At 43.4% G+C, this 20450-nt stretch overlaps 1 protein-coding gene and 1 long non-coding RNA gene across 6 annotated transcripts in view; both read right to left on the reverse strand.

The window, feature by feature from the left end:
* Nucleotides 1-4939: 4939 nt before the first annotated feature.
* LOC144013205 (uncharacterized) lies at nt 4940-6103 on the reverse strand. Its single transcript, XR_013282177.1, has 2 exons — nt 5848-6103; nt 4940-5465 (listed from the first exon to the last, which is right to left on the reverse strand). It is a non-coding gene; the product is annotated as an uncharacterized LOC144013205 (long non-coding RNA).
* A 1842-nt stretch (nt 6104-7945) lies between these two features.
* LOC144014874 (nuclear pore membrane glycoprotein 210-like) overlaps nt 7946-20450 on the reverse strand; it is a 189242-nt gene continuing 176737 nt past the window's right edge. For 3 of the 5 annotated variants that reach the window (XM_077515191.1, XM_077515188.1, XM_077515190.1), the window contains 4 exons: nt 17504-17754; nt 17209-17413; nt 10514-10609; nt 7946-10064 (listed from right to left, as the gene is read on the reverse strand). In XM_077515191.1, coding sequence (XP_077371317.1) covers nt 9991-10064; nt 10514-10609; nt 17209-17413; nt 17504-17754 — 626 coding nt within the window. In that variant the 3' untranslated portion in view covers nt 7946-9990. Of the gene's footprint in view, nt 10065-10513; nt 10610-17208; nt 17414-17503; nt 17755-20450 lie in introns of those variants that run through there. The other 2 variants (XM_077515189.1, XR_013282608.1) reach the window with 2 other exon arrangements.

Genomic DNA, 20450 nt, shown 5'->3' on the forward strand with positions numbered 1-20450 from the left:
GGTGGGGCCTTGCCATTCCTGTCAGGTGTGAGTCAGAGACCACCTCATGGATCCAATTTCAATTAAGAGTATCATTTTGCTTTCTCCTCAGATGTAGCTTGACGCTCCCAGCTTGATGGTTTGACAGGTGGACTTTATGCAAACTGTGTGCCTTAACAGAGAGAATAAACTAAATGTCATTTGAGCTTTGTGACGATGACTGCCTGAATGAATCCTAGTTGTACGCTCACATTTTATGGAGAGAAATTTGTGTCTTTATTTTCAATCAAACAAAAAAGGAATTTGCAATCAAAAAAAAATTTCAATCAAACAAAAAGGGGATTTGCAATCAAAAAAAAAATTCAATCAAACAAAAAGGGGATTTGCAACCTCAAATAAATTTTAATCAAACAAAAAAGGGTTTTCATATAAAATAAAAATTTGCAAACAAAAAAAAACATTTCAAACATGGATTTGTATTTTAATAAAATCTTTTGCAAGCATTTTTTTCGTTTTGTTTGCGAATCTGATTTTTGGTTGCGAATCTGTTTTTTGGTTGCGAATCTGTTTTTTGGTTGCGGATCTGTTTTTTGATTGAAACCTGTTTTTTGGTTGCGAATCTTTTTCTGTGTTGTGTGGGCGGGGTCCTCCGTTCAACCGATGATAGAAGCCTTGTCATTGGTCAGCTTGGAAGCCGCTGCGACAACTTTCATTGGTCAGATAGGAATGGGGGTGTGACAGTGTTCGTCTGACTATTTCCTGGTTCATTTTGTCCAGTCGCCGCCAGCATCGAGGTAAATATGACACCCCCCCCACTTCTAGTTTTCCGTTTTGTTTATCTGACATTTATCTAAAAGCAACCCTTGATCTATCGTTTATCCGGTGATTTGTTCTAACCATTACAATTAACGTAATCACTCACTCAGCATTGCTTAGCCATGTTTGCTAGCTAGGTAACTGATGGTCCGATACATGAGTCAGTCATGAAGCTATGTTGTTGGCAGTCAAAACACAAATATACGGCTAATTTGGGATAGCTGTTAGGATTGTCACGCCGCCACCTGCGTGACAGGCCATGCTTTTATTTTGTTATCCATGTTTCCTGTATTATTGTGAAAATCCTAACTCTCCTATCACTCCAGGTCACTTACCCTTCCTGCCGCTCCATAATCACCGGTCCCCGCCCATGATTACGAACACCTGCCACCAATCAGACTGACAATAAAAGCCACCCACATTCTACCCTCAGTGCCGAAGTGTCACAGTTAGTGCATGGAAGCGTCCCACAGTCCTCGAGTCCTTGTTCCTGTTGCCTTGTTGTTTTGCCTTGTTTTTGTGCCTTATCCTCCACAGCGGAGCGCCCTTAGTTACCCCTTGTGCCTTGAGCCTTGTTTCCTCCCTAGCGGAGCGCCTTTTGTTGTCCCCTGTACCTTTTGCCTGTTTTTTCCTCCCCAGTGGAGCGTTTTTAGTTCTCCACTTTTTGATCCCCCTTTCTCCTCTCAGTGTGAGAGGAGACAGCTGCTGACCGGCAATAAATCTGTTGCCTTTGTGGCCTACCTTTATCCTGCGTCTGAGTCCTACCTCTCCTCGTCGTGTCAGTACACTTCGGCCAGCATGGACCCAGCAGGAAAGGTCGAGGCTGCGCTGCAGAGCCTAGAGGTCCGGCTTGCCAACCAGGAAAAGATTCAGCAAGCCGTGATTTCGGAGCTGAAGGAGCTGTCGAGCCAGGTCCACGAACTGGTGAGCCAATCGCGGCGTCGGGCTCCAGCCCCCACCGGACAGCTACCCCTCCCCGAACTCTCTGTCCCGACCACGTCATTCACCGGGGTAGGATTGAGACTGGCCTCCCCAGAACGATACTCCGGTGAACCTGGACAATGTCAGACCTTTCTCACGGAGTGTGACATCCATTTTGAACACTCACCACAGGCATTTTCCACAGCTCGGTCCCGGGTAGCCTTCATGGTGTCCCACCTGACTGGACGAGCTAAGACCTGGGCAACCGCGGAATGGGCCAGGGGCTCCTCGGTCTGCCAGAATGTACAGGATTTTCAAGCCGCCTTGCGCCAGGTCTTTGATCCCGACAACAATGACCGAGAGAAGGCACGAGCATTGAGCCGGCTCCAACAAGGCAAAGAACCCGTCAACGATTACGCAATCCGTTTTCGCACCTTGGCCACAAACAGTGGCTGGAATTCCACAGCATTACAGGACCATTTTCTGAAAGGACTCTCACCCGCCATCCAAGAACTCCTGATACCCGTGGACCTTCCCACCGACTTGGATGCTCTGATCTCCCTAGCGATCCGGGCTGATCATCGTCGACGGGAGTTGACCAAGTCCAGCGGGCACCATAGAAGGGTAGAACCAACCCCCTTGTCATCGCCAATGGAAATTGAAATGCCACAGCTCATCTTGCCTCCCCGACCTGCGCCAAGGGAAGTGCGGAACGTCGAGGAGGAACCCATGCAGCTTGGTCGGGCCCAGTTAACCACAGAGGAGCGACAGCGTCGCCGCCAAGAAGGCCGCTGCTTCTACTGTGGTGAACTTGGTCATCTGGTGGGAACTTGCACCGTGAAAAGAGGTTCACCGGTGAGTTTCCCGTCACCCCGACCTGTTAAGACACAACGAATCACGCAAGCCCAGATACGCCACCATGCTATGACCATTGACATGCCAGCACTCATCGACTCCGGTTCCGACGAGAGCCTCATGGACTGGGGCCTCGTTGAGCAAGTACAAGCCACCACCGAACCCCTTCCCCGGATCATCCAGGCCAGAGCCCTGAATGGCAAGGAGCTCTTCAACATCACCCACATCACCGAACCCCTGGAAGTACAAATTGGACAACATGTCGAGAATCTCCGTTTCCACGTAATCCAAGCTTCGTCTCCCACTTTGGTACTGGGATATCCTTGGCTACGTCAACACAACCCCCGAATTGACTGGAACTCCGGGAATATACTGGATTGGGGAAAAGATTGTAGGGATCACGTTTTGGACCAATCAGCGACCCGTGCATCCTCAGCCGCAGTCAACCTGGTCACCCTTGAGTCTCTCGCTCCTGAACCTCGCCAGTCACCGCCTCAAGCCCCCGAGTCTCGCCGGGCGCATCTCCAAGACCCTGAGCCACACCAAGTCTCTGCATCATGTCACGCCAAGTCTCTGCATCAGGTCACGCCAAGTCTCTGCATCACGCCGTCCACGCCAAAGCCGTCCACGCCAAAGTCTACCACACCACGCCAGGTCGGCCCAGCCTGTCCTGCCACGCCAAGCCTGCCACGCCTCGTCAAGTCTGCCAAGCCTGCCACGCCAGGCCTGCCACGCCTCGTCATGTCTGCCACGCCTGCCACGCCAAGTCTGCCCCGTCTGCCAAGCCAGCCAAGCCTGCCACGTCTCGCCAAGTCTGCCAAGCCTGTCACGCCAATTCTGCCACGTTTGCCAAGCCTGCCACGCCTCGTCAAGTCTGCCAAGCTTGCCACGCCACGTCTGCTACGCCTCGCCAAGTCACGTCAAGTCCGCCCGCGGACTCTTCTATCGGGAACATCATGAACGGCCCCTTGTCTGGCTTCATGGTCGCCCTCCTGGACTGCCCTTTTGTCTGGGACAGAGGGGTGGGCCGTGTTCCCACCTCCGTGCCCCCTTCCGCCCGCCCTTGTTTTTGGACTCTATGGGTCGGATGGCCGTCAGGAGCCGGCCATTGAGGGGGGGGTACTGTCACGCCGCCACCTGCGTGACAGGCCATGCTTTTATTTTGTTATCCATGTTTCCTGTATTATTGTGAAAATCCTAACTCTCCTATCACTCCAGGTCACTTACCCTTCCTGCCGCTCCATAATCACCGGTCCCCGCCCATGATTACGAACACCTGCCACCAATCAGACTGACAATAAAAGCCACCCACATTCTACCCTCAGTGCCGAAGTGTCACAGTTAGTGCATGGAAGCGTCCCACAGTCCTCGAGTCCTTGTTCCTGTTGCCTTGTTGTTTTGCCTTGTTTTTGTGCCTTATCCTCCACAGCGGAGCGCCCTTAGTTACCCCTTGTGCCTTGAGCCTTGTTTCCTCCCTAGCGGAGCGCCTTTTGTTGTCCCCTGTACCTTTTGCCTGTTTTTTCCTCCCCAGTGGAGCGTTTTTAGTTCTCCACTTTTTGATCCCCCTTTCTCCTCTCAGTGTGAGAGGAGACAGCTGCTGACCGGCAATAAATCTGTTGCCTTTGTGGCCTACCTTTATCCTGCGTCTGAGTCCTACCTCTCCTCGTCGTGTCAAGGATGAAGTTTTGTTGTTTTTTTTTATACTCCTAAAGAAACCTTTGCATTTGTTTCACATACAGGCAGGGCTGGGAATCGAATTTATTTACACTAGCTGCTTCCCCTAAATCTTGGATGTTTGAAGTAGAGATTAAATTCGTGATAATTCTGTGATTATTATTTATTGGTCCTGGTTGTTTACTGTATGAGTCAGATTGAAACAGAAGGGGAATCTGAGTTGTAGGTGTACTTTTGCAATTACACTGACTAGATTTTTTCTTTTAGAGTGCGAGCAGACCAAGGGGTAGAAAATGTAGACATAGCGAGATGCATGTTTACTGTAAGAGGAGCAGGCCAGGGCAGTTTTATTGCTGGTAAAAGCGTACATAACCAGAGGAAAAAACTTTATATGAGTAAAAGTTCTTGGAGTTACTGTAGCTTTCATAAATGTATTTGATATTACAGATCCAGCAAGCTGAAGAGACACTACCCTTGGACCATCACGGTGAACACGGGATCGTTATACCTGACATCCACTGTCGTTTACCTGAGGAAAGACTTGTTGCTTTACGGCAAATCAATCCAAACAAGGAGTCCTTGAGTTTTGGTCGCGTCATTTATTTGCAGACTCTCAATGTTGCTTCTAGTGCTAGTGTCTTGCGGCCCAAAGGGTCATTTAAATTTATGTAAAAAATGAAAATAAATTCCTGTGTAAAACAGTTTGACTTTTATTTCATAAAAAAAAGCATGCATATGAACTAACAACCAGTCAATTATTCAGCATTTTATAGATTTTATACAGACATTTTTCTCAAGAAATGATTGGCCTGCCAACAAGAAATCAAGAAAGCTCAGAAAATGAACTGTTAAACTTAAAACAAACATTTTGGTAGGAACAGCCTGTAATTACTCAAAAAAAATGAAATGGATGTGATTTTTTTTTTTTTGCCCTTTCAATTACACTGTGTCAAATCTGGCATCAAAGGTGATAGCAGTCAGTAGATGTGATTTAAAGGAATGGTAATCACTCATATGAGCAGTTGGAAATGTAATGGTGTTTGTGCAGGGGGTAACATAATGTGTGACCTGGCATTTGTACCTCACAATTGTGGTCAAAGTTTATTGATATTTTAAATTGCTCTCTGTCTGACATAAGCAGGTGCTTGTGGCCCTGCTCAGTTATCCACAGCATCACCTCATGAAGAGAGGTGACCAACCACCAACTTCATCTTCTGCATCTAAAAAGTAAAGTGTGCTTGAATTAAGTACCAAACATGTAAAAAAAATAATTCTGACAAAGTTATGTTTGACACATGTTTTGAACATTATTGAAACAGGAAAACTACAATGAAACAATCACAGGAACTAAATGTATTTATATTACGTAATCTGTCACTTCCTCTGTATTTCAAACACCCAAGACATAATAAATGTAGCAGAGGCTACTTATTTCAATGACCAGAACTTCTCATAAGTGATTAATAATTAGCATTTTATTAATGTAATGATGTAATGTAATAAAATAATCATGAATAAGCATAATAACAGCTATCTCAGCAGGCCGTTTATTTGGGCCGTTTCTCGTACCAACAAAACATCACGATTCATGACTAGACTAACCAAAATCAAACGGTTACGTGGCCTGGATCCTAGTAGTAGCAGTGTCACCGCTTTGACGGTGCATGAGTTCCCCCTCTTTTTCAACCTGACTCGTACAGTAAACAACCAGGACCAATAAATAATAATCACAGAATTATCACGAATTTAATCTCTACTTCAAACATCCAAGATTTAGGGGAAGCAGCTAGTGTAAATAAATTCGATTCCCAGCCCTGCCTGTATGTGAAACAAATGCAAAGGTTTCTTTATGAGTATAAAAAAAACAAAAAAACAACTTCATCCTAACAGCTATCCCAAATTAGCCGTATATTTGTGTTTTGACTGCCAACAACATAGCTTCATGACTGACTCATGTATCGGACCATGAGTTACCTAGCTAGCTAACATGGCTAAGCAATGCTGAGTGAGTGATTACGTTAATTGTAATGGTTAGAACAAATCACCGGATAAACGATAGATCAAGGGTTGCTTTTAGATAAATGTCAGATAAACAAAACGGAAAACTAGAAGTGGGGGGGGGGGTGTCATATTTACCTCGATGCTGGCGGCGACTGGACAAAATGAACCAGGAAATAGTCAGACGAACATTGTCACACCCCCATTCCTATCTGACCAATGAAAGTTGTCGCAGCAGCTTCCAAGCTGACCAATGACAAGGCTTCTATCATCGGTTGAACGGAGGACCCCGCCCACACAACACAGAAAAAGATTCGCAACCAAAAAACAGGTTTCAATCAAAAAACAGATCCGCAACCAAAAAACAGATTCGCAACCAAAAAACAGATTCGCAAACAAAACGAAAAAAATACTTGCAAAAGATTTTATTAAAATACAAATCCATGTTTGAAATGTTTTTTTTTGTTTGCAAATTTTTATTTTATATGAAAACCCTTTTTTGTTTGATTAAAATTTATTTGAGGTTGCAAATCCCCTTTTTGTTTGATTGAATTTTTTTTTTTATTGCAAATCCCCTTTTTGTTTGATTGAAAATTTTTTTTGATTGCAAATTCCTTTTTTGTTTGATTGAAAATAAAGACACAAATTTCTCTCCATAACATTTGCGCAGCTACATGTTAAATAGCAGCCATTTCAAATCGGTCACATCCACATTTATTCACATTTGAACTACAGTCAACTAGTCAATCAAAACCAGCCTCATGCAAACAGCTCCAAATATACACGTGCCCTCTACGCATGTTTATTCAATCAAGACTGGGGGGGGGGAACTAAATATACCCATGGGCCTCTGTTGTGGCTGTGCAAGCGCTACATGGCTGAACTTCCATATAAACGGCCCTCTCATGCATGAGTTGATGCTCTTTCGGGTTGACATTTCCCCTGGGGAAAAGGAGAAACATTGCAGAACATCGCTGGTGCCGAAAAAGTATTTCATGTCAGCTGTGCCAGCATGTGGAATTTGTGTCCAAACACAGCGTTCATTCACTCGTCATCTGCCATTAGTGCTGAAGACAATCAAAGAACTGGAAGGGGGGGGGGGACCAAATCTGAACAATAAACATTAAACGTACCATGCGGTAAGCATTTAACTCAAGATTGTGTGGCACTTGCTGACATGTAGCAGGATGCTGCCGACATACAAATGACCCCGGTGGCGAGGAACCACCACATTGTTTCAGAGCTGCGTCACATACTGATGGGAGATATTTGATCAAGGGTCTCATACCTTTTCGAAACCCTCAGGGAGACAGAAAGACAGTCCCTAATCTCACTTGTTCTACACGGAGCTAAGTCAACTGGCTCAAGTCTGGTTATAAGTTACGGTAGCCATCGAAATTGCACTTCATGTTAAAAACCATCAGTAGAGCAGGCCGTAATTTTCTACATATGATGGCACTGAGAAAAATTCAACCACCAAAGAAAATGAAGGTAAATGAATCGAAACACGAGATCAACATTCATTAATATGCTAAAGAACATTTTGCATGTAAAGGTATGACTTTGATGAACATAAACGGTAATAATGCATCACATCCATAGGGATGTTCAAAGTGTGTTGATGGATCATCTCAATTATGAATTTAGTATAACCATATTTCGAACATTTGACAGCTGTACCTTGATAACAGAAAGGCGGGATTTTAATTAATCAGTTTTTATTTGAAGAGACATATTTACAACAGGAAACAAAAGTGAGGCAGGGAGGGTTGAGGGAAGCATCGTTCATTATATTCTACTAGCCAGTTTGACATGGTTGTAATGCATAGTGCGTACAGTGTTCATCTTATGCAAAAGCAGAAATTCAACAGAGTTCAAATTTCCCCCCCCCCCAAAAAAAGAGAGAGAACTAACAGAAATCAGTTTTTCAGCATTAAACAGTGGTACTGTGGTCTTAGTTCCAGCACCGCAAACAGGCCGAATCAAAAACTGAAGACTGCCACATTTTGTTCTTGTGCAACTCAAGAAAGATGCTTAGTTGACATTGCTTCCCATTTCACATTAACAAACTAAACAGAAGCTGCACGCATCATGGCTCAAACTGATAATAAAATACCGTATTTTCCACACTATAATGTGCACCTAAAAGCCTTTAATTTTTTCTAAAGCTGACCCTGCGCCTTATAATCCAGTGTGCCTTATATATGGATAAATATTGAGCCACAACAGGTCTCGCTGTCAAGACGCTATCGTTGACCCTGCGCGATCGGTGACGCGTATGCGCAGAAGATCCCGCCATCTTGGATCACTAGCTAATACAAATACTTTACCTCAGAGAAAATAATAAAACAGCTGTTTATTCATTTTGGGAGTGAATGGAGTTGTCAGAAAGCTGGTTTGTAATCTAACCCTAACCCTAATAAAGTTTGACTGACCTGACTGTTTTGTTGACATTCCCTTTAGCGCAGCACCATCTAATGGACCCATAACGTAACCCCAGCCTCTATGTAGCGCCTTATATACGGAAAAGTTTTAAAATATGTCATTCATTGAATGTGCGCCTTATAGTGCGGAAAATACGGTACACCGAATGCCAAAACTTAAAAAGGAAATAATGCTGCACATTTGTAGGATTTGTCACATATGAGGCTGCTTCAGTGAGGAGTTAAACATACAGTCATCTGTTTTGGCTACAACAACAAACGAGAATATTTCCTCTCTTCTTCAAGTCATTTTTTGTCACAAAAGAATGTGGTTCCTGCCGAGTTGACATAAAAGTTGTGATATCCAGTCAGTCAAACAATATACAGTATTATTGAGCACAACATTTTTTGCAGCGAGGCTAAAGTAGCTAATAATGGAGTGGTTGTGTATAACAGGGTTCAGCTAATGACGGCACAAGGACATTGTGCCTATGGAAACTTTGTGAAACGCACGCACACACGCAAGCAAGCAGGTATTTAAAGGCCTTTGTAAGTCTTGTACCAATATTAAAATGCAACGAATTTGCTGTCACATCCCACAGCTTCCACTGTGAGAGGTGTGAAGTACCGGTACATTCAGTGATGACCCTCTGTGGCACAGGACGGAAGATGAGGGCTTCATCGGGACATGTATCTCGGAGAATGGAACATGCGACCTGGAGTTGTTTGATTCCATCCGGGGTGTAGAGAAAGGGTCAGCAAATTCAAAGGTCATTAAACGTGTCATATACTTGCATTGGGCTCAATTGACCAAAGTGCTCATTTAAAACAAAGTTCTTCAGAATGGCTTGTGGACAAATGTCTGTTCTGTTCAATTAAAGTCTTTCAAAGTGGCTGAGAAGACGGACACAGATTTGTATCACTGCAACAAGTGAAAAAGTGTGAACCCTTTGGAATGACCTTAATTCATGCATAAATTGGTCATTTAAAATGTGATCATCACAGATCTTTTTAATTACTAGGCTACCACATAGCTCAACTTTAATCCTGTAGTTATGTTTACAGGACAAGCATTAATGTGCAATAAAATCAAGAAATAATTGTTAAAATGGGAATGCCAGATGTGTAACAAAATTTACAATATCATCCAGTTTCCCCATCAACTTTAAGCACTTTGTGTGAGTCTATTGTTGGGACTTATGATGACGGTCAGATCACATTTGTTTGATGACCAATTCCAGACAATTCCAAAGGGTTTGCATATTTTTCTTGTACCTGAATGCAGTCATGTTTTCTTCCTTGCACAGTTTGCCGAGACAAAACATTAAGAAGGCGCCCTAACGTGATCGACGGTTCTGGGGTACCGTTGCTGCTTGGGAGGGAACATTTTGCGGACGGCTGCAAGAGACAAAACGGAACATGAGTGAAGAGCTGAGAATCACGACACCATTAGAGACTGAGCAAGACTGAGCATTAGAAACAAGAAAACTGCCACAATGTATCCCATCAGAAATCTTATTATCCTTAAAATGGTATAGGTATGTACTGTACAACATGTACCATCTGTTAAATGGCTGTAAAACGAACGAGAAAGGTTAAAGAGGATGTGTTCTGTCGACGTTCCCTTTTTATATACGGGACTACGTCAGCCGGAACTAGGGACAAGCATATTTTGTTATTCTTACTCGATGACGCTGTCGCGACAAGGGGAATTCCGTGCTGGTTACAGCACGCCACCTGGCGGTCGGGAGGGACGAAATGTGACTACACACTGGTGTGTTACATTACAATGAATATAAAAGTTCCAGATTCAACTGGGTAGTAGTAGTAGCGGCTGGCAACCTTACCGATGAAGAGAACAGCTAAACCAGCTACCAGGGACCACAGGGCGAACCACACCTTAGTGTAAGTTGTTTGAAGCACGGCGTCCACCTTGACAAGTGCTGTTTTGGAAGAGAAACAGGTTGAAATCACAGTCTAAATGTCTTCCAAGGCCTGGAAACAGCTACAAACAAGGACAAATTATAATTGACAGCACAGGGCCAAAATGTTTTCAAATTTGCCAGAGTGAAAGTAGAACCATAACTGAGATTTGACACCCTTTGCTAGCTGCAGCAACCTTTTTGGTATAATCTTTCCTCCATAAATTTGAACCTGACATGCTGCTGCTGTTGCAAAAGGCTTTGAGAAATGCCAAAAACTAGCATCACCTCTCAAGAAGAATTTGATACTATAGACCATTCTATATTAATGAATACATTAGAGAAATATGGTATAAGAGGTTTAACATATAAATGGATGAAAAGTTATTTGGAAAATAGATACCAATATGTGCAGTTAAACAATATGAATTCAAAACACTTGAAGATTACTCATGGAGTTCCCCAAGGGTCTGTGATAGGCCCTAAATTATTTATACTGTACATAAAATAAATGATATCTGTTGTGTCTCAAAAATACTGAAAAGTGTCTTATTTGCTGATGATTAGGGGTGTGCTAAAAAAATCGATACGGCAATATATCGTTGCTGGCCTCATTACAATACGCGTATCGATACGCAGGCGTCAGAATCGATATTGCTCATTAACTTTAAATAGGCAGTTAACGTTTGCCTTTGCAGCTTGCATTGTACCTAAAAAAATAAAAACCAGCAGCTTCTTTGAAGTTAATTGCCTTCAATTAATGCAAAATTAGCTCACCACGATTGGACACTGTGTCTTGCTAAGAAAAATTAAAGGAGAGGAAGAACGTTTAATGTACCAATTTTCGTATATTTTGTTTAAAAACTAAATAGAATGTGTTACAGGAAAAAAATTGTTTTTATTTCCCGAAATATTTCAAATCAGCACATTTTAGAGCTGTAATTTTAATACTTTGATATTTTTCCTCATATCGGCTCATGTCTATTAATAAATGTTCCCGGTGTGTCTTTGAAAGCTGCTCCTTGCTCTGCAGTGCGTGCACATTTAGACCAGGCATGCCGCTAGGTGGTAAACCAGAAGAGCTGCTAACAAAAATATTTTTGGCAGTCAGCATAACAAACATATCCTTTAGGTATACATATGACTGTTTTTATAAAATGCAAGGAAATGAATGTAATATATCGGGATACGTATCGCCTTGAAGATCAAGTATTGGGATACATATGTATCGCAATGCGTATTGTATCGTGACCCCTGTATTATGATACGTATCGTATCGTGAGGTTGGCGGCAATACCCAGCCCTACTGATAACACAACTCTCTACTGTTCAGGAGAAAACCTGAAGCAGCTTCTGACTACTGTGGAGTATGAATTGAATACAATAAAAAAAAAAAAATGGATTGATATGAACAAATTATCATTAAATTTAAACAAAACCAAATTCATAGTTTTTGGCACTAGACAAATCACTCACCAAGTCAAAATTATGGTGAATTCAATTGAAATAGAAAGGGTGTATGAAAATAAATTTCTTGGAGTACTTATTGATGATAAATTATGTTGGAAGTCACACATAAAAAATGTCAAAAGGAAAATGTAAAAAATTATAGGGATACTCTATAAAACTAAGGCTGTCCTGAATATGAAATCATTATACACATTCATTATTATTACCATATTTGACTTATTGTGTGGAAATCTGGAGAAATGCATATAAAACAAATACTAACCCTGTTTTTAAGCTGCAAAAATGAGCCATAAGAATTATTAATCGATCAAAATATACAGAACCAACACATTCACTATTTATTAAGTTAAACACAATGAATTTTTATGACTTAGTTGTGTTTAAAATAGCACAAATAATGTATAAAGTTTACAACAATCTACTCTGCCACATAGACTCTTTTACACAATTTAAATCACAACTCAAAACACCCCTGTTTAAAACTGCATACCCTACTTAAAAGTCATTCTGCCCTTCTACACCGCCGCCTCAATTTTTTTTCCCTCTCTCAATATACTGTAAGGTGTCCTTGAGTGCCAAGAAAGGCACCTTTAAATATAATGCATTATTATTATTATCAGGGCTGCACAATATATTGATAAGTTAACATGGAATTTTATGGTTTTATCTGAATTTGACCAGTCAGACTGTCAGGTTAACCTGTCTGAGATTTATTAAACATGACAAAAAAGGAGAGAAGACAATTAGGTCAACGCTCGCTAGGAGAGGAACTGACTGATACAGTTCACTACTGCACTCCTCACCCTCTCTTTTTATTTGGTTTCCACGCCCCTAGTTACAATAATGCAAATGCAAAACATAGTTGGAACACAGTGTACGTAACGAATATGTGCGCTGCCATCCAATAGTTGAACATTATCGAGAGGTAATTACAATTAAAAATGCATTGAGTTTGATTATTTTGCCGCATGAAAAGATGGACCCTCCTCTCCAGCACCTCTGAATAGACATTATCAGGGAGGCTGAGGGGTGTGATCCCTCTATAGTTGGAACACACGTTGATCCTTCTTCTTAAAAAAGGGGACCACCACCCCGGTCTGCCAATCCAGAGGCACTGTCCCCGATGTCCACGCGATGTTGTAGAGGCGTGTCAACCATGACAGCCCCACAACATCCAGAGTCTTTCGGAACTCCGGGAGGATCTCATCCAACCCCGGGGCCCTGCCACCGAGGAGCTTTCCAACCACCTCAGTGACTTCGACCCCAGAGAAAGAAGAGCCCACCTCAGATTCTGCTTCCTCAAAGGAAGACGTGTCCCCCCACCGCTTCACGACGTCCCGAGTCGAGGTCAGCAGCACCCCATCGCCACTATACACAGTGTTAATGGTGCACTGCTTTCCTCTCCTGAGACGCCAGATGGTGGACCAGAATTTCCTCGAAGCCATCCGGAAGTCGTTTTCCATGGCCTCGCCAAACTCCTCCCATGTCCAACTTTTTGTCTCAGCAACCGCCGAAGCCGCGTTCCGCTTGGCCATCCGGTACCTGTCAGCTGCCTCCGGAGTCCCACAGGCCAAAAAGGCCCGATAGGACTCCTTCTTCAGGTTGACGGCATCCCTTACCGCTGGTGTCCACCAGCGGGTTCGAGGATTGCCGCCGCGACAGGCACCGACCACCTTACGGCCACAGCTCCAATCGGCCGCCTCAACAATGGAGGCGCGTGTAGCCGCTTATAGTGTAGCTACTCTGATGTGTCACCCTTCTACTTCTTCCTCTCGCTCCGTATAGAAAAGCTACAAAGTTCCCTCACTCGAGCGAACGAAGGATGACGCAATCCAATGCGCAATGTGTTCACAGCAAATGGGAAAAAACAGTATCAATTGTAAGACGTAACATTCAATAAAATTTATGAAAATACAATAAAATAATAATAATAGTCGCGGAACACGGCCCATTCGGACTCAATATCCCCCGCCTCCCCCGGGGCAAGGGAGAAGTTCTGTCGGAGGTGGGCGTTGAAACTCTTTCTGACAGGGGATTCCGCCAGACGTTCCCAGCAAACCCTCACAATACGTTTGGGTCTGCCAGGTCGGACCGGCATCTTCCCCCACCATCTGAGCCAACACACCACCAGGTGGTGATCAGTTGACAGCTCCGCCCCTCTCTTCACCCGAGTGTCCAAAACATGCGGCCGCAAATCCGATGACACGACTACAAAGTCCATCATTGAATTGCGGCCTAGGGTGTCCTGATGCCAAGTGCATATATGGACACCCTTATGTTTGAACATGGTGTTCGTTATGGACAGTCCGTGACGAGCACAGAAGTCCAATAACAGAACACCGCTCTGGTTCCCATCGGGGGGGCCGTTCCTCCCAATCACGCCCCTCCAGGTCTCACTGCCATTGCCCACGTGAGCGTTGAAGTCCCCCAGCCGGACGAGGGAGTCCCCAGGGGGAGCGCTCTCCAGCACACCCTCCAAGGACTCTAAAAAGGGTGGGTACTCTGAACTGCTGTTTGGTGCATATGCACAAACAACAGTCAGGACCCGTCCCCCCACCCGAATGCGGAGGGAGGCTACCCTCTCGTCTACCGGGGTGAACCCCAACGTACAGGCGCCGAGCAATAAGTATGCCCACACCTGCTCTGCACCTCTCACCATGGGCAACTCCAGAGTGGAAGAGAGTCCAACCCCTCTCGAGATGACTGGTACCAGAGCCCAAGCCATGTGTGGAGGAGAGTCCGACTATGTCTAGTCTTGGGCTGGGACAACGCGTCGACGTCATCGATGACGTTGACGCAAAAAAATACGTTGACGCAAAAAATGCACGTCGATGCGTCACTTTTGGCGCCATCGCGCAATGTCTGGGCCACCAAATATATGTTACCTTGCAGACAAAACACAGGGCGCAAAAAATAAATAAATGAAAAATAAAGCAGGACGTACAATGCACGTATATTGTGCACAATTACAATGTAGCAATAGAGGGCAACGATCGTTGTGGTTTGCGGATACCCGGAAGACATGACAAGCAAGCTACGTGCACCGGCAGGCGCCGGGTCAAAAATGGAGAAAGTGTGGAGTTTTTTTTTTTTTTTTTTTTTTTTTTTAAATGTTGATAAGATTTTCGTTCAGATTGTGGCTTTTGCAGTTTTAGTTATTAAAAGAGAGCTTTATTTTATTATTTCTTTATTGTAGGATTCCATTGCATTAGAGCTGTGTGCACTTTGTCGTATTGTTCAATAAAATTCATTTTTGAAATTGAATAAAAATATATTGGAAAGAAGAAAATTGTGTTTTACTCATGGAGATAAATTAGCATTAATTGCTATAGAGATAAAATTATAGGGAGATAATCGATAATCGAATCGGAATCGAATCGCATTTAAAAGTGAATCGTTAGATTCATCAATGCATCGAAAAACTTTTCTAGATTAATCGATTACAAATATAATCGTTTAACCCAGCCCTAGTCTAGTCGGAACTTCTCTTCCTCACACACCAGCTCGGGCTCCTTCCCTGCCAGAGAGGTGACATTCCATGTCCCAAGAGCCAGCTTCTGTAGCTGGGGGTCGGTCCGCCAAGGTCTCCTCCCTTGGCTGCTGACGTATCTAATTTTAGTTATCTATGTAGATTAATGCCCCATCCAGAAGTCCCCCTGTAAAAGGCCCCTGGTTTGACCCAAACCTGCTCTGACACATTATCCTTTCTTCTGACACAAGCAGACATATGTGGGTTTTTGTGACACTATACTTGTTAGTTGAGAATGATTCTGTTGGCCCTATTGTGGTAAAAAAAGAAACATAAACGTGGTCTTCCTGGGTCTGGCTGGCCTTGGAGGCATTTCTGTGAAAAGGGGATTTCCGATCACGCGGCGTACACGTGAGTGGGTGGGCCAAGAGCAGGTGTAAGCTATAAAAATGTCTTGTCCGCAAGATTTACGAGTACAAGGTACACGTGAGTTGCCAAGACATGAAAGTTCATACAGAGGGCAACTCTAAAATAGGCCAAAGGTTGCGGGCCTAAATTTGCGTGGAGTAACAGTGCCCCCAATGGTCACAAAATAGTACTGCACCAAGTTAAACTCCTATCTTGCAGTGCACTCTAGTGGCCAAAGACATTCATATGAATAATTAGGCTAATAGTGAGTAGGCAAGTGGGCAAGTTTTGGAGTGGCCCAATCACGTTAGCTACCTTAAGATGTGTAGCGATAATTGGGTCGTCTTTTAGACTAATTAATAATCTGGGCGTTACAGAGGTAAATTGTATTTACCTCGATAACCTCTAGGGGCACCACGTTGGCTTTGCTTTGGGTTAACAGGAGAAAACGACGACCAAAATCCTTTCTTCATCAGTCATTTATAATCTAAAGTCGCCACACTCGATATTCAGTGGTTCGTTGTACTGAGATGAGATGATACATGCCAAGTTTGAAGTCAATCAGATTAAAACTGTTTGCAAAGGGGGGGAAAGTATGACCACAGTGAATGTGCAAAAATGGGCCAAAATTGGACATTCAAAAATTCATAGCTCACTTCCTGTACATTTTCGCTACATGGTCCCAATTGACCTTTTGTGCGTCCCAGGGTGCTACAAGTGCCTGCCAATTTTCGTAGCTCTAGGTCAAACGTGCCGGGATTGGTTTTTATTTTTTATGCTAGGGGGCGCTATAGAGTCTCGTTGTTATGACAACATCAGAATATCAAATTTTTCGCCGGGCCCGAAGAGTGTGCAAATTTCGGTGAGTTTTCGTAAATGTTTAGGTCCTCAAAAATGAGATCTTTTGCGGAGAATAAAGAATAATAATAATAATAATAATAATAATAATAATAATTTTTACAAAAACAATAGGCCCTAAATATACCGTGCATGTTGTCTCAGGATTTACCGAACATTTTCGACCTCTGGGGAACAAATGCAACTGCATATAAAACGGTCAAACCAAACATTTGGCATCACAACAACATTTGGTCATTCAGAGGCAGCACAAGAAGCGTTGGAAGCACAAACCAATGTCATCTATAATAAATTTCAGAATTTGCTTATCCGAGTCAGAAAGAAATCAAAACAAAGCGAGGTATTACTCTGCTTTAAACATTTTTAAGAGGCAGCCTCATTATGGCTTACCATTAACCCACACAGGAGAACTGACCTTGTATGTCTCCACCAGAGTCACCAGTGTATATCAAATTGACACTGATGATGAGTTCCTGACCCGTGGAGGCGCTGTTGATGGTAATGTAAGCTAAGCCAGCTGCTCGCACATCCAAAACACTGATGGTGTACTTTGTGAAACTCGGGAAGTCGCGTTGTGCCTCAATCTCTTGAATATCAATGACGGGAGAACTGGAGACCACCTAAGACACAGAAAGATATCTCACTAAATGATTTTTCCTTACATAAATCCAGGCATCATTATTTCTCTGAAAAATGTCATTACACCTGACCTCCATGTCTGCCAGGGCAGAAACTGGACCGAAGACTGTGAACTCCACAGATGGTATGGCGTTTGAGAGCATCAATGCAGGCAGGTCGGTGTACAGGCCGGGCACTATTCGTAGTCTGGCCCAGACCTGCTTCCCAGAGAAGGTGGTACCCTCTAGGCCAGCCTTCACCAGCAGGTTGGTCATGGACATGCTCAGTTCTTGGGCCTGATACGCTGCCATTGGCTGCAAGGTCAGGGAGCACGTGTACAAGCCTATGGCAATGGCAAAAAGTCAACAGGAGACTGAGGCTGACAGAAAGAGAAGAAGCAACACTTGTATCTTCTCCGGGTACTCCGGTCTCCTCCCACATTCCAAAGACATGCATGGCAGGTTAATTGGGTGCTCTGAATTATCCCTAGGTGTGCTTGTGAGTGTCTGTGTGCCCTGCGATTGGCTGGCAACCAGTCCAGGGTGTCCCCCGCCTACTGCCCAGAGCCAGCTGAGATAGGCGCCAGCACCCCCCGCGACCCTTGTGAGGAATAAGCGGTCAAGAAAATGGATGGATGGATGGACATTAGCAAGTGAGTTACTGTTCTCTCTCCTCCAATCTCTGAATTTGTAGGTGAAAGGTCATTTCTGTCACATGTTCCCAGACTCGGTTAAAATTAGCAGAGGGTGCAGCCTTGACCATGTTTTGGACTCCTCAGAGGTGTCCGAAACAACTAGACAATATTTCAGACATGAAGAGATCCTCTGCGGATTAACCCAAAAACATATACAAACTTTTTTTTTTTTTTAATGCTTTGTCCTTTACTCCCAAAAACATATGTATACGTTTTTGGGTTACTCTGCAGAGGATCCCTTCATGCCTGAAAGATTGTCTAGTTGTGTCTTGGACTCCTCTGAGGGGAGGGAATCCACAACATGGTCAAGACTGCACCCTGTCTGCTAATTCCAACCGAATCTGCGAACATGTGACTTTTTTCTAATCAATTTAACAATTACTTTTAAATATATAAACTTTGACAAATAACAAAACGGTAAAACAAATGAGCCAGAGAGCAATAGTAAAAAAAAATAAATGTATAACAGTAAATATATAAATTTAATAATGATGTTTTCGTTTTTTGTGCAGTTGCTTTTCATTGCTTTGATGAAATTCAAGAAATGCAATACATAAATCAGATTTATGATTTAGAGGATTCGAAAAAACAACAAAATGGAACGTGCATAAGTGCCCCTTATCTGGGCAACAGAGTGCAATAAAACGCAGCAGAGGGACGTGGGGAAGCGTGCCTCGCTGTACATCTCTGGCAAAGACAGTCAACTTTCGCTCGAACGATAAAACAAACAGCTTCCAGCATTTGCAGTGCAGTGTTTCCCTGCCCCTGCAGACTTTCATTCGCTTGTTTAGGTGGCTTGTCATATCCACCACAAAGTGCAGTTTTTCGAGCCACTCAGTATCTTCAAGTTGCGGGTAGTTCAGGTCTTTGCATTTCAGGAATGTTTTCACGTGCTCTAAACAAGCGACAAAGCGAAAACCTCACCCCCACAAAACCTCACCCCTGGACAGCCATCGGACTTTGTTGTGTAGCAGGAGATCGGAATATTCGCTGTCAACTTCATCCAGCAATGCACGGAACTGACTGTGGTTCAATGCTTACATTCAGGCAATCCTTCAGCATTGGCAATGAATGCAAATTATTGGATCCAAGAAACGTTAAATCCTATGTTCTTATGGAGTTAGAATCATGCCAAAACCCCGTAAACACAAAAAACGTGATCTACGTACACAAAACGTGATCTACGTACACAAAACGTGATCTACGTACACAAAACGTGATCCACGTACACAAAAACTGATCCACGTACACAAAACCTGATCCACGTACACAAAACGTGTGCTCTACGTACACAAAACCTGATCTACGTACACAAAGAAGCATATCTTCAATTACAACAACAACAAAATGTTTTGCGTACGTAAAAAGCAATTCTACATTTACGGATAACAACTCACGTGACTTTTAGCAGCTATATTCTGCCGAGCAGTTCTTTTATTTTTTTTTTTTTTTTTTTTTTTTTTTTTTTTTTGAAGAGCTCAGAATTGTTCATTCGGTAGTCTTACCGATTCAACGTCTTGTCATCATTGCTCTTTTCTTTTTTTTTTTTTTTTTTTTTTTTTTTTTTTTTTTTGTGTGTGTATGTGTGCGTGCGTTTGCGTGCGTGCGTTTGCGTGCGTGCGTTTGCGTGCGTGCGTGCGTTTGCGTGTGTGCGTTTGCGTGCGTTTGCGTGCGTGCGTGTGCGTGCGTGCAAATACTTATAAATTTATACTCATTCATTCACCTAAAACCTTATAAATATCCCATTACCCTTCGCCTTAACCAGGTACTTCAGAATCTTGCCAGAGTCGTGAGATTTAAATGGTCAGGAGACCAGAGAAAAGGTCAGAAAAAAAAGAAATAAAGAGAAAAGAAAGGTAAATCAAAGTGACATCCAGCACCGACCAAACACTTCCTGCCTTCCCCATGATTACAAAATCAAAGTCTTACGCCAACCCCGGAAGCCTCTAAATTCCAGCAAATTTAGCGAGATCTCAAGAGCCCAGAGGAAAAACTAAAGAGAGGAAGGAGGGAAGGATCGATAAGGCAGAGTGAGATCAATAGAAGCCAGTACATCCAATCCATCAAAGTGAAGTCCAGCACCAACAAGACCCCTCCTGCGTGGTTACAAAACCGGAGTCTTATGCCAACCCCAGAAACCTCATACTTCTAATAAATTAAGATCTCAAGTGACCAGAGGAAAAACTAAAGAGAGGAAGGAGGGAAGGATAGATAAAGCAAAGTGAGAACCACAGACACCAGCACCAACTGATTCAAGGGGCTGTGGGAGGGAGAGGGTACTTCTGTTGAGTTTCAGTAGATGCTGGTGCGACGGATCTGGCATGCATAAGGACCACCACCAAAGA

The sequence above is a fragment of the Festucalex cinctus genome, chromosome 2, assembly GCF_051991245.1.
Source record: "Festucalex cinctus isolate MCC-2025b chromosome 2, RoL_Fcin_1.0, whole genome shotgun sequence".
Classification (NCBI taxonomy): domain Eukaryota; kingdom Metazoa; phylum Chordata; class Actinopteri; order Syngnathiformes; family Syngnathidae; genus Festucalex; species Festucalex cinctus.